The sequence below is a fragment of the Oncorhynchus kisutch genome, unplaced genomic scaffold (assembly GCF_002021735.2).
Source record: "Oncorhynchus kisutch isolate 150728-3 unplaced genomic scaffold, Okis_V2 Okis03b-Okis08b_hom, whole genome shotgun sequence".
NCBI classification, from domain to species: domain Eukaryota; kingdom Metazoa; phylum Chordata; class Actinopteri; order Salmoniformes; family Salmonidae; genus Oncorhynchus; species Oncorhynchus kisutch.
In genome coordinates this window covers 4,735,620-4,749,464 of record NW_022261980.1, presented here as the reverse complement: position 1 = coordinate 4,749,464, position 13,845 = coordinate 4,735,620, and the positions used below count along the sequence as shown (strand labels likewise).

At 41.9% G+C, this 13,845-nt stretch overlaps 1 protein-coding gene across 1 annotated transcript in view; it reads left to right on the top strand.

Moving 5' to 3' along the window:
* The window catches only part of adamts17 (ADAM metallopeptidase with thrombospondin type 1 motif, 17), a gene marked incomplete in the record, with an annotated part of 184,084 nt that overhangs the window by 106,590 nt on the left and 63,649 nt on the right, over positions 1 to 13,845 (top strand). The window contains 1 exon segment of the mRNA XM_031812744.1: positions 11,986 to 12,126. Coding sequence (XP_031668604.1) covers positions 11,986 to 12,126 — 141 coding nt within the window.

The window sequence follows — 13,845 nt, the reverse complement described above, 5'->3', positions numbered from 1 at the left end:
ATCTCCAAGACTGTATACAGTTCACTCCTGGGTCAACCAATGGTGCTTTTTAATCTCCAAGACTGTATACAGTTCACTCCTGGGTCAACCAATGGTGCTTTTTAATCTCCAAGACTGTATACAGTTCACTCCTGGGTCAACCAATGGTGCTTTTTAATCTCCAAGACTGTATACAGTTCACTCCTGGGTCAACCAATGGTGCTTTTTAATCTCCAAGACTGTATACAGTTCACTCCTGGGTCAACCAATGGTGCTTTTTAATCTCCAAGACTGTATACAGTTCACTCCTGGGTCAACCAATGGTGCTTTTTAATCTCCAAGACTGTATACAGTTCACTCCTGGGTCAACCAATGGTGCTTTTTAATCTCCAAGACTGTATACAGTTCACTCCTGGGTCAACCAATGGTGCTTTTTAATCTCCAAGACTGTATACAGTTCACTCCTGGGTCAACCAATGGTGCTTTTTAATCTCCAAGACTGTATACAGTTCACTCCTGGGTCAACCAATGGTGCTTTTAATCTCCAAGACTGTATACAGTTCACTCCTGGGTCAACCAATGGTGCTTTTTAATCTCCAAGACTGTATACAGTTCACTCCTGGGTCAACCAATGGTGCTTTTTAATCTCCAAGACTGTATACAGTTCACTCCTGGGTCAACCAATGGTGCTTTTTAATCTCCAAGACTGTATACAGTTCACTCCTGGGTCAACCAATGGTGCTTTTTAATCTCCAAGACTGTATACAGTTCACTCCTGGGTCAACCAATGGTGCTTTTTAATCTCCAAGACTGTATACAGTTCACTCCTGGGTCAACCAATGGTGCTTTTTAATCTCCAAGACTGTATACAGTTCACTCCTGGGTCAACCAATGGTGCTTTTTAATCTCCAAGACTGTATACAGTTCACTCCTGGGTCAACCAATGGTGCTTTTTAATCTCCAAGACTGTATACAGTTCACTCCTGGGTCAACCAATGGTGCTTTTTAATCTCCAAGACTGTATACAGTTCACTCCTGGGTCAACCAATGGTGCTTTTTAATCTCCAAGACTGTATACAGTTCACTCCTGGGTCAACCAATGGTGCTTTTTAATCTCCAAGACTGTATACAGTTCACTCCTGGGTCAACCAATGGTGCTTTTTAATCTCCAAGACTGTATACAGTTCACTCCTGGGTCAACCAATGGTGCTTTTTAATCTCCAAGACTGTATACAGTTCACTCCTGGGTCAACCAATGGTGCTTTTTAATCTCCAAGACTGTATACAGTTCACTCCTGGGTCAACCAATGGTGCTTTTTAATCTCCAAGACTGTATACAGTTCACTCCTGGGTCAACCAATGGTGCTTTTTAATCTCCAAGACTGTATACAGTTCACTCCTGGGTCAACCAATGGTGCTTTTAATCTCCAAGACTGTATACAGTTCACTCCTGGGTCAACCAATGGTGCTTTTTAATCTCCAAGACTGTATACAGTTCACTCCTGGGTCAACCAATGGTGCTTTTTAATCTCCAAGACTGTATACAGTTCACTCCTGGGTCAACCAATGGTGCTTTTTAATCTCCAAGACTGTATACAGTTCACTCCTGGGTCAACCAATGGTGCTTTTTAATCTCCAAGACTGTATACAGTTCACTCCTGGGTCAACCAATGGTGCTTTTTAATCTCCAAGACTGTATACAGTTCACTCCTGGGTCAACCAATGGTGCTTTTTAATCTCCAAGACTGTATACAGTTCACTCCTGGGTCAACCAATGGTGCTTTTTAATCTCCAAGACTGTATACAGTTCACTCCTGGGTCAACCAATGGTGCTTTTTAATCTCCAAGACTGTATACAGTTCACTCCTGGGTCAACCAATGGTGCTTTTTAATCTCCAAGACTGTATACAGTTCACTCCTGGGTCAACCAATGGTGCTTTTTAATCTCCAAGACTGTATACAGTTCACTCCTGGGTCAACCAATGGTGCTTTTTAATCTCCAAGACTGTATACAGTTCACTCCTGGGTCAACCAATGGTGCTTTTTAATCTCCAAGACTGTATACAGTTCACTCCTGGGTCAACCAATGGTGCTTTTTAATCTCCAAGACTGTATACAGTTCACTCCTGGGTCAACCAATGGTGCTTTTTAATCTCCAAGACTGTATACAGTTCACTCCTGGGTCAACCAATGGTGCTTTTTAATCTCCAAGACTGTATACAGTTCACTCCTGGGTCAACCAATGGTGCTTTTTAATCTCCAAGACTGTATACAGTTCACTCCTGGGTCAACCAATGGTGCTTTTTAATCTCCAAGACTGTATACAGTTCACTCCTGGGTCAACCAATGGTGCTTTTTAATCTCCAAGACTGTATACAGTTCACTCCTGGGTCAACCAATGGTGCTTTTTAATCTCCAAGACTGTATACAGTTCACTCCTGGGTCAACCAATGGTGCTTTTTAATCTCCAAGACTGTATACAGTTCACTCCTGGGTCAACCAATGGTGCTTTTTAATCTCCAAGACTGTATACAGTTCACTCCTGGGTCAACCAATGGTGCTTTTTAATCTCCAAGACTGTATACAGTTCACTCCTGGGTCAACCAATGGTGCTTTTTAATCTCCAAGACTGTATACAGTTCACTCCTGGGTCAACCAATGGTGCTTTTTAATCTCCAAGACTGTATACAGTTCACTCCTGGGTCAACCAATGGTGCTTTTTAATCTCCAAGACTGTATACAGTTCACTCCTGGGTCAACCAATGGTGCTTTTTAATCTCCAAGACTGTATACAGTTCACTCCTGGGTCAACCAATGGTGCTTTTTAATCTCCAAGACTGTATACAGTTCACTCCTGGGTCAACCAATGGTGCTTTTTAATCTCCAAGACTGTATACAGTTCACTCCTGGGTCAACCAATGGTGCTTTTTAATCTCCAAGACTGTATACAGTTCACTCCTGGGTCAACCAATGGTGCTTTTTAATCTCCAAGACTGTATACAGTTCACTCCTGGGTCAACCAATGGTGCTTTTTAATCTCCAAGACTGTATACAGTTCACTCCTGGGTCAACCAATGGTGCTTTTTAATCTCCAAGACTGTATACAGTTCACTCCTGGGTCAACCAATGGTGCTTTTTAATCTCCAAGACTGTATACAGTTCACTCCTGGGTCAACCAATGGTGCTTTTTAATCTCCAAGACTGTATACAGTTCACTCCTGGGTCAACCAATGGTGCTTTTTAATCTCCAAGACTGTATACAGTTCACTCCTGGGTCAACCAATGGTGCTTTTTAATCTCCAAGACTGTATACAGTTCACTCCTGGGTCAACCAATGGTGCTTTTTAATCTCCAAGACTGTATACAGTTCACTCCTGGGTCAACCAATGGTGCTTTTTAATCTCCAAGACTGTATACAGTTCACTCCTGGGTCAACCAATGGTGCTTTTTAATCTCCAAGACTGTATACAGTTCACTCCTGGGTCAACCAATGGTGCTTTTTAATCTCCAAGACTGTATACAGTTCACTCCTGGGTCAACCAATGGTGCTTTTTAATCTCCAAGACTGTATACAGTTCACTCCTGGGTCAACCAATGGTGCTTTTTAATCTCCAAGACTGTATACAGTTCACTCCTGGGTCAACCAATGGTGCTTTTTAATCTCCAAGACTGTATACAGTTCACTCCTGGGTCAACCAATGGTGCTTTTTAATCTCCAAGACTGTATACAGTTCACTCCTGGGTCAACCAATGGTGCTTTTTAATCTCCAAGACTGTATACAGTTCACTCCTGGGTCAACCAATGGTGCTTTTTAATCTCCAAGACTGTATACAGTTCACTCCTGGGTCAACCAATGGTGCTTTTTAATCTCCAAGACTGTATACAGTTCACTCCTGGGTCAACCAATGGTGCTTTTTAATCTCCAAGACTGTATACAGTTCACTCCTGGGTCAACCAATGGTGCTTTTTAATCTCCAAGACTGTATACAGTTCACTCCTGGGTCAACCAATGGTGCTTTTTAATCTCCAAGACTGTATACAGTTCACTCCTGGGTCAACCAATGGTGCTTTTTAATCTCCAAGACTGTATACAGTTCACTCCTGGGTCAACCAATGGTGCTTTTTAATCTCCAAGACTGTATACAGTTCACTCCTGGGTCAACCAATGGTGCTTTTTAATCTCCAAGACTGTATACAGTTCACTCCTGGGTCAACCAATGGTGCTTTTTAATCTCCAAGACTGTATACAGTTCACTCCTGGTTCAACCAATGGTGCTTTGTTTTTTTATATATATATTTTTGCGTTTTGTGTAACTTTTTAAAAACGTATTGTGTTACATAATGTTGCTGCTACTGTCTCTTATCACCAAAAATAACTTCTGGACATCAGAAAAGCGATTACTCACCGCAGACTGGGAGAAACCTTTTCCTTTAACGAGTCCGATGAGAAGGATATCCTGCTTTCACTGGAACAGGCCCAGATCCCCGCCTTTTGCCTGAAGAAAAGATGCCGGAAAAGGACGCGAGCGAGTAAACTCCCAATGCCTTCCATTCTTCTTGCTAACGTGCAGTCATTGGAGAATAAAATTGATGACCTACTATTAAGATTATCCTACCAACAGGACATTAAAAACTATAACATCTTATCTTTCACCGAGATGTGGTTGAATGAAGATACGGACAACATAGAGCTAGCGGGATTTTCCATGCACCGGCAGAACAGAGACGCTACCTCTGGTAGGACGAGGGGTGGGGGTGTGTGTCTTTATGTCAATAACAGCTGGTGCTCGATATCTAATATTAAAGAAGTCTTGAGGTATTGCTCACCTGAGGTAGAGTACCACATTATTAGAGTACCACATTATTAGAGTACCACATTATTAGAGTACCACACCAAGAGAGTTCTAATCTGTATTATTCGTAGCCGTCTATTTACCACCACAAAACAAGCTGGCAGTAAGACCGTTCTCAACCAACTCAATAAGGCCATAATCAAATGCTCACCCAGAAGCGGCGCTCCTAGTGGCCGGGGACTTTAATGCAGGCAAACTTAAATCAGTTTTATCAAAATTTTACCAGCATGTCACATTTAATTTGTATTTTTTAACCTTTATTTAACTAGGCAAGTCAGTTAAGAACAAATTCTTATTTTCAATGACGGCCTAGGAACAGTGGGTTAACTGCCTATTCAGGGACAGAACGACAGATTTGTACCTTGTCAGCTCAGGGATTTGAACATGAAACCTTTCGGTTACTAGTCCAACGCTCTAACCACCAGGCTACCCTGCCGCCCCACATGTGCAACCAGGGGAAAAAAAATCCTAGATCACCTTTACTCCACACACAGAGATGCATACAAAAGCTCTCCCCCGCCCTCCATTTTGCAAATCTGACCATAATTCTATGCTCCTGATTCCTGGTTGCAAGCAAAAACTAAAGCAGGAAGTACCAGTGACTTGCTCAATACGGAAGTGGTCAGATGACGCAGATGCTATACTATAGGACTGTTTTGCTAGCACATACTGGAATATGTTCCCGGGATTCTTCCAATGGCATTGAGGAGTACACCACCTCAGTCATAGGCTTCATCAATAAGTGCATCGATGACGTCGTTCCCACAGTGACTGTACGTACACATCCCAACCAGGAGCCATGGATTACAGGCAACATCCGCATCGAGCTAAAGGCTAAAGCTGCCATTTCCAAGGAGCGGTGGACTAATCCGGACACTTATAAGAAATCCAGCTATGCCATCAGACGAACCATCAAACAAGCAAAGCGTCAATACAGGATTAAGATTGAATCCTACTACACCGGCTCTGATACTCATCGGATGTGGCAGGGCTTGAAAACTATTACGGACTACAAAGGGAAACCCAGACGCGAGCCGCCCAGTGACGCGAGCCTACCAGACGAGCTAAATGCCTTTTATGCTCGCTTCGAGGCAAGCAACACTGAAGCATGCACAACAGCACCAGCTGTTCTGGATGACTGTGTGATAACGCACTCTGTAGCCGATGTGAACAAAACCTTTAAACAGGTCAACATTAACAAAGCCGCTGGGCCAGACGGATGACCAGGACATGTAATCAAAGCATGCATGCTTCACTGACATTTTCAACCTCTCCCTGACCGAGTCTGTAACACCTACATGTTTCAAGCAGACCACCATAGTCTATGTGCCCAAGGAAGCGAAAGTAACCTGCCTAAATGATTACCGCCCCGTGGCACTCACGTCAGTAGCCATGAAGTGCTTTGAAAGGCTGGTCATGGCTCACATCAACAGCATCCTCCCGGACACCCTAGACCTGCTCCAATTCGCATACCGCCCAACAGATCCACAGATGACGCCATCTCAATCGCACTCCACACCACCCTTTCTCACCTGGACGAAAGGAACACCTATGTGAGAATGCTGTTCATTGACTACAGCTCAGCCTTCAACACCATAGTGCCCACGAAGCTCATCACTAAGCTAAGGACTCTGGTACAAAACACCTCCCTCTGCAACTGGATCTTGAACTTCCTGACGGGCGGCACCCAGGTGATAAGAGTAGGCAACAACGCGTCTGCCACACTGATCCTTAGGGATAGGCATCCCATTAGCGGGACACCAGTCGACAACATCCGGTGAAATTGGAGGGCGCGCAATTCAAATAAATAATTGTAATTTTAAAAAACATTCATGAACAAGTATCTTATATAATTTAAAAGCTTAAATTCTTGTTAATCTAACTGTGTTGTCCGATTTACAATAGGCTTTACAGCGAAAGCATACTATGCGATTGTTCGAGGACAGCGCCCCACATCAACACATTTTTCAACCAGCACAGGCTTCATAAAATCACAAATAGCGATTAAATAAATCACTTAGTTTTGAAAATCTTCCTCTGTTTGCAATCTCAAGGGTCCCAGCTACAACATGAATAGTCGTTTTGTTAGATAAAATTCTTCTTTATATCCAAAAAAGTCTGTTTAATTGGCGCCATCGATTTTAGTAATCCAATCATTCAACATGTAGACAAAGGAGTCCAAAAAGCTACTACGTTTCTATTAAATCCTCAGGTATCCTAAAATGTAAATAAACTATAATATTTCATACGGAAAGAAGTACGTTCAATAGAAAAGTAAAATTAGTAAGCACGAATCCTCTTCATCGCTTGCCAACCGACTGATTTTGAACGGGGAGTCTTTGTACAAAAACTCATAATTCTTGCTCGTTTTTGAAGAAACAAGCCAGAAACATTGAACAAAGACTGTTGACATCTAGTGGGAGCCATAGGAATTGCAATCTGGGAGCTGGAATTACATAGAAGCCATAGCTTTCCATTATAAGATCCTGGGAGCTCAAAAAGACAATCTCTGGTTGATTTTTCTTTGGAATTTTGCCTGCCATATCAACTGTGTTATAGTCTTAGACATTATTTTAACATTTCTAAAAACTGCAAAGTGTTTTCTATCCAATGCTACCAATTTTTGCATATCCTGGCTTCTGGGCATGAGCAACAGGCAGTTTACTTTGGGAACATCAGTCAGGTGGAAATTCAGGAAAATAGACCCTAGCTCTAAGAAGATTTTATTAAGACTGGGGCCCCTCAGGGCTGTGTACTTAGTCCCCTCCTGTATTGCCTGTTCACCCACGACTGCGTGGCCAAACATGACTCCAACACCATCATTAAGTTTTCTGACGACACAACAGTCGTAGGCCTGTTCACCGACAATGATGAGACGGCCTATAGGGAGGAGGTCAGAGAACTGGCAGTGTGGTTCCAGGACAACAACCTCTCCCTCAATGTGAGCAAGACAAAGGAGCTGATCGTGGACTACAGGAAAAGGCGGGCTGAACAGGCCCCCATTAACGTCGACCACGACAGTCGTGAAGAGGGCACGACAAAACCTTTTCCCCCTCAGGAGACTGAAAAGATTTGGCATGGGTCCCCAGATCCTCAAAAGGTTCTACAGCTGCACCATCGAGAGCATCCTGACCGGTTGCATCACTGCCTGGTATAGCAACTGCTCGGCATCTGACTGTACGATGCTACAGAAGGTAGTGCGAACGGCCCAGTACATCACTGGGGCCAAGCTTCCTGCCATCCAGGACCTATGTAATAGGCGGTGAATTGCTGAACAATTCATAAATATCGCCACTGGACAATTTACATGGACCCCTCCCCCCTTTTGTACACTGCTGCTACTCGCTGTTTGTTTGTTACCTATGCATAGTCACTTCGTCCCCACCTACATGTACAGATTACCTCAACTAGCCTGTACCCCTGCACACTGACTCGGGACCGGTGCCCCCTGTATAAAGCCTCGTTATTGTTATTCTTATTGTGTTACTTTTTATTTTATCCTACTTGGTAAATATTTTCTTCTTCTTGAACTGCTGGTTAACTGTTGGTTAAGGGCTTGTATGTAAGCATTTCACGGTAAAGTCTACACTTGTTGTGTTCAGCACGTGGCAAATAAAGCTTGATTTGATTTGGTTTATTGCAATTTCTGTGCAATTTCTTCAGTTTTGTGCCTAATGAACACAACCCTCATGTGTTTGCTTTCCCTGTTGTAAATGTGTGCACTAAACCAGAGCCTACAGAGATCTGGAGAAAGACTAAATGAACATATTTGGGACTGGCCAATTGCACTGGACTCCAACCCAGTTTGCGGTTCTCCAGTGTGGTGCTTCGGGTAACGTTTCCCCTAGGAACAGATCTTGGATCCCCCAATTAACCTTAACCATGAGTGGGGAAAATGCTAAACTGTATCCAGCAGCAGCAGCGTTTGAGTAGCAGGACAGACCCAGACCAGCTGTGGTCATCTTGGTTTTAGTGTGGCTGATCTCTTATTGGTGTTGCAGAGGACATGGAGGAATATGGCTCTCATTATGTAATTGTATATAGTTTAATTAAAGCCAGGATCAACGGCTGTGCATTGGGAGTCCAGTCATTCCACTCAATGGTTTTTGTTAGTTTCTGAGGCGCCACTGGGATTTCAGGCCGGGTTGTTGTTTTTCATTTGCAAAATGTAGGTCACGACTTTAGAGGAAACACACGCATGCACACACACACATGCACGCACACAGATCCTTACTGTGGTATAGCTGTACACTAGATATTCTTTCCTGTTGAAGTTTCCCCGAGGCCCTGACCTTAGCCAATGAATATGTAACAGGTGTGTTAGGATGGGCTGTAGTTGTGTAGAGGAATGTATACGTGTTCAAAGTATGTTATACTGTCTGTTGCAATAGTGTATGTTGTGTGTCTAGTTATGTGTTGCAGAGATACAAAGGGAAAGGGGGATACCTAGTCAGTTGTACAAATGATATTTGTCTTCCGCATTTAAAGGTGTGTATGTGTGTACACGTTGTACTATACTTGTGAGTATCAAAAGTCCTCAAGAATACTAAACCAACAAAAAACTCAGAGAAGTGAGATCATTTTTCCGGTCTTCACTTGTAAAAAGGCCATTTTTTGCCTTAGGGGTTAGGTTTAGGCTTAGTTTTAAGAGGGTTTCTGTTTGTGCTGGTGCCAAACTTTGGGCCTATTGCAACTTTCTGTTCTGTCTGTATATAGCAAGTCAGTCTGGAGAATATGGGAAAACATTGGGAGGGTATTCGCCTGAGGGATCCATCAAATCAAATCAAATCAAATTCTATTGGTTTCATACACATATTTATGTAGCTTGTTTCGTATAGTATCCACAGATTGTGAGCTAAAGATGAAAACCTTTCCTATGAGCATTATTATATTATTTATTGACTAACTATGGCTTTCCAAATCGCCCAACACTGCTATTTGTAAGGTTCATTATAATTGCATGTTGTGATTTCTTAACCATTCCTCAACCTGTGATCAGAAACAAGCTACATAGTGGCAATACCAGAATAAATACTTATTTTCCACCATAATTTGCAAATAAATTCATAAAAAATCCTACAATGTGATTTTCTGGATTTTTTAAACTAATTTTGTCTGTCAGAGTTGAAGTGTACCTATGATGAAAATTACAGGCCTTTCATCTTTTTAAGTGGTAGAACTTGCACAATTGGTGGCTGACTAAATACTTTTTTGCCCCCCTATATATAGCATTCTGTTGGTGGCAAGAATTATATATAAAAACTTACATTTAAAAACTCTAAGTGTTGAATCAAGTATAGTTTTTTGTACTAGTTCATAAACCATGTGTCATGGAATTGGTACATCGAAAATCTCTTCCCATTTTTTTTTTGCAACCTGTATGGCGCAGCTGTCAACATTTTTGTCCTCAAATGGAACTGATATATTTTTCTATTTATGCAAGTTCCTTTCAGGCAATTTGTATCTTTAATATATGGCAGGCAAACAAATTCCCTACCGTCTCCCTTTTCCACTTGCCTCCTCCATTTTTGTGGTAGTACTGCATCCATTTGGTTGTAAGTTTGGATTGAGCAGATATTCCCATATATTTTCAATAGCTAAATATGTGACATAACTCCTCCATTTCTATTCATAATATCATTAATAAATATAATACCATTTAAAAGAAAATCTATAAAGAATGTTATTGTTATTAATCAGTATATTTGAGTTTAACTATAATATTTGTTGTAATATTTGTTCTATCTTGTCTTGAGGATAAGAAAGGGCGATACTTTAAACAAAATTTCATTTTCAATTAGTCGGAAATGAGAAGTTGTGATCTGTATAAAAGCAAAAAGGCCATTTTTGAATAAAGGCTGAGCCTTTCTTTATAATCTACTGGAGAACCATTTTGGGTTTAAGTATCATTTCTGTATTAGTGAAGCTTTTAGTGAGAGGTTTAAAGCTTTAATATTTAATCATTTCTGCCCCCCAAACTCATAGTCATTATATAAATAGGCACATTTAATTTTGTCTGGCGTAGCATTCCAAATAAAATGACATATTTTTGGTTCATATGATTTAAAAAACGAGTCATCTGGAGTAGGCAGTGCCATTAGTAAGTCAGTTAAATGTGAAACGACCAAAGAGTTAATCAATGTGATCAAGTATGTTTGTAGTGTGTTTGTTTCAGTTGTGTAGAGGTGTTGTTTGAGGCGTGTCAAGAAGGTGTGACTGGTTTCTCCTATACTAGGGTTAGGGAAAATACGATTTTAAATGTGAATCAATTGTAAGATATACCTGTGTGTGTGTGTGTGTGTGTGTGTGTGTGTGTGTGTGTGTGTGTGTGTGTGTGTGTGTGTGTGTGTGTGTGTGTGTCTGTGTCTGTGTCTGTGTGTGTGTGCCTGAGAGACATGAGCATATTCCAGTAGTGTATGAGTAAATAATGGTGTGTGTGTCTATATGATATATAATGGTGTGTGTGTGTGTGTGTGTGTGTGTGTGTGTGTGTGTGTGTGTGTGTGTGTGTGTGTGTGTGTGTGTGTGTGTGTGTGTGTGTGTGTGTGTGTGTGTGTGCATGGTATATAATGGTGTGTGCATGGTATATAATGGTGTGTGTATGGTATATAATGGTGTGTGTATGGTATATAATGGTGTGTGTGTGTCTGTATGGTATGTAATGGTGTGTGTGTCTGTATGGCATTTAATGGTGTGTGTGTGTCTATGTGGTATTTAAGGGCGTGTGTGTCTATATGGTATATAATGGTGTGTGTGTGTCTATGTGGTATTTAAGGCTGTGTGTGTCTATATGGTATATAATGGTGTGTGTGTATATATGGTATTTAAGGGTGTGTGTGTATATATGGTATTTAAGGGTGTGTGTGTATATATGGTATTTAAGGGTGTGTGTGTATATATGGTATTTAAGGGTGTGTATATATGGTATTTAAGGGTGTGTGTGTATATATGGTATTTAAGGGTGTGTGTGTATATATGGTATTTAAGGGTGTGTGTGTATATATGGTATTTAAGGGTGTGTGTGTGGTGTGTGGCTATATGGTATATAATGGTGGGTGTCTATATGGTATGTAATGGTGTGTTTCTCTATTATGTAATGGTGTGTGTTTCTCTATATGGTATGTAATGGTGTGTGTGTGATTTTCTCTCCAGCATGGGGATGAGCCACGATGACGACCATGCTACCTGTACAGGCCACTCCCACATCATGTCTGGCGAATGGGTGAAGGGCCGTAACCCCAGCGACCTATCATGGTCCCCCTGCAGCCGTGACGACCTGGAGAAGTTCCTCAGGTGAGACACACACACACACACACACACAAACACACACACTTACTCACACACACACACTCTCTAGGTTACTAAGTGGAGCATAGCAATATTATGAGAGTGGAAAATGTGCCTCAGTTCACTGGCCTAAAGGGTCCAGTTTTCCACTTTCAGATTGGACACATACACATACACTGACACACACACACACACACACACACACACACACACACACACACACACACACACACACACACACACACACACACACACACACACACACACACACACACACACACACACACACACACACACACACACGCACACACGCATGCACACACTCACTGATACACACTCACACTCACTCACACACCCACCCACACACAGTCTCACTCATACATACACACATTGTACAATATATCCCTCCGCCCAACTCACACACTTCCTTGAATAAATGACCTCTAGTTTCCTTCCAGACATTATTTGATTGACTTTGACAAGGTCTTCGTAACCAGTCACTCACAGTGATTGAACTGACTGTGTTCCAGCCCTGACCGCTGTCAGCCAGTTTAATCAAGTGGAATGGTGTCTCCTACTCAATGCATTCATCACAACTCTACGAGATGGCATCGGCTTTTATCTATGGGCTGCTGTTGCCTAGAAGTTATTACCATAGCGATGGCTTGATTTATATTGCAAACAATGGATCTGATTGACTGTGACTGGAGCATGGACTAGAAATGTAGTTTATTGGCTGTCTGGCGCTCTGAAATCAGTCCCTTGACATTGGATCATTATTATATGTAACAGAAGTGTTAATGTTCACACTGTTAGTGCTGGGGTGGAACAAAAGCCTGTACATACTGCTGCCCTCCAGGACTAGAGTTGCCCAACCCCCTTTTAGCAGACCTGTGTGGTGAAAGGTGAATGTTGAGGTTCAGCCAAAATAAGTTTTACCCATGCACACACTGCAGGCATCAATATAACATTTAAGGATTTCTCTTTTCCTATACCACAATGTTATCAAAACCACATATTCCCGAGTCAAGGCACAGACAGTCTCCTTGCTGGATCCATAGTGTATGTTCTTCTAGGGTTGTGTCCCAAATGGCAACCTATTCCCTATATAGTGCACTACTTTTGACAAGGACCCATAGGGTAAAGTTTTTTAGTCTATGTTTTCTGGATTATGTATGGTAGTGTGGATGTGTTTAACTATTCTTGTGGAGACCAGAAGTCCCCACAAGTAGAGTAAACTAACAGAAATTTTACCAACTGGGGACATTTTGTTGGTCCCCACGAAGTAAAATGCTATTTCTAGAAGGTTTAGTGTTAGGGTTAGAATTACATTAAGGGTTAGGGTTAGGAGCTAGGGTTAGATTTAGGGTTAGGGTTAGGGATTAGGGTTAGATTTAGGGTTAGGGTTAGGAGCTAGGGTTAGAATTACGTTAAGGGTTAGGGTTAGGAGCTAGGGTTAGATTCAGGGTTAGGGTTAGGATCTAGGGTTAGATTTAGGTTTAGGGTTAGGAGCTAGGGTTAGATTTAGGGTTAGGGTTAGGAGCTAGGGTTAGATTCAGGGTTAGGGTTAGGAGCTAGGGTTAGATTTAGGTTTAGGGTTAGGAGCTAGGGATAGATTTAGGGTTAGGGTTAGGAGCTAGGGTTAGATTTAGGGTTAGGGTTAGGGGCTAGGGTTAGCTTCAGGGTTAGGGTTAGGAGCTAGGGTTAGATTTAGGTTTAGGGTTA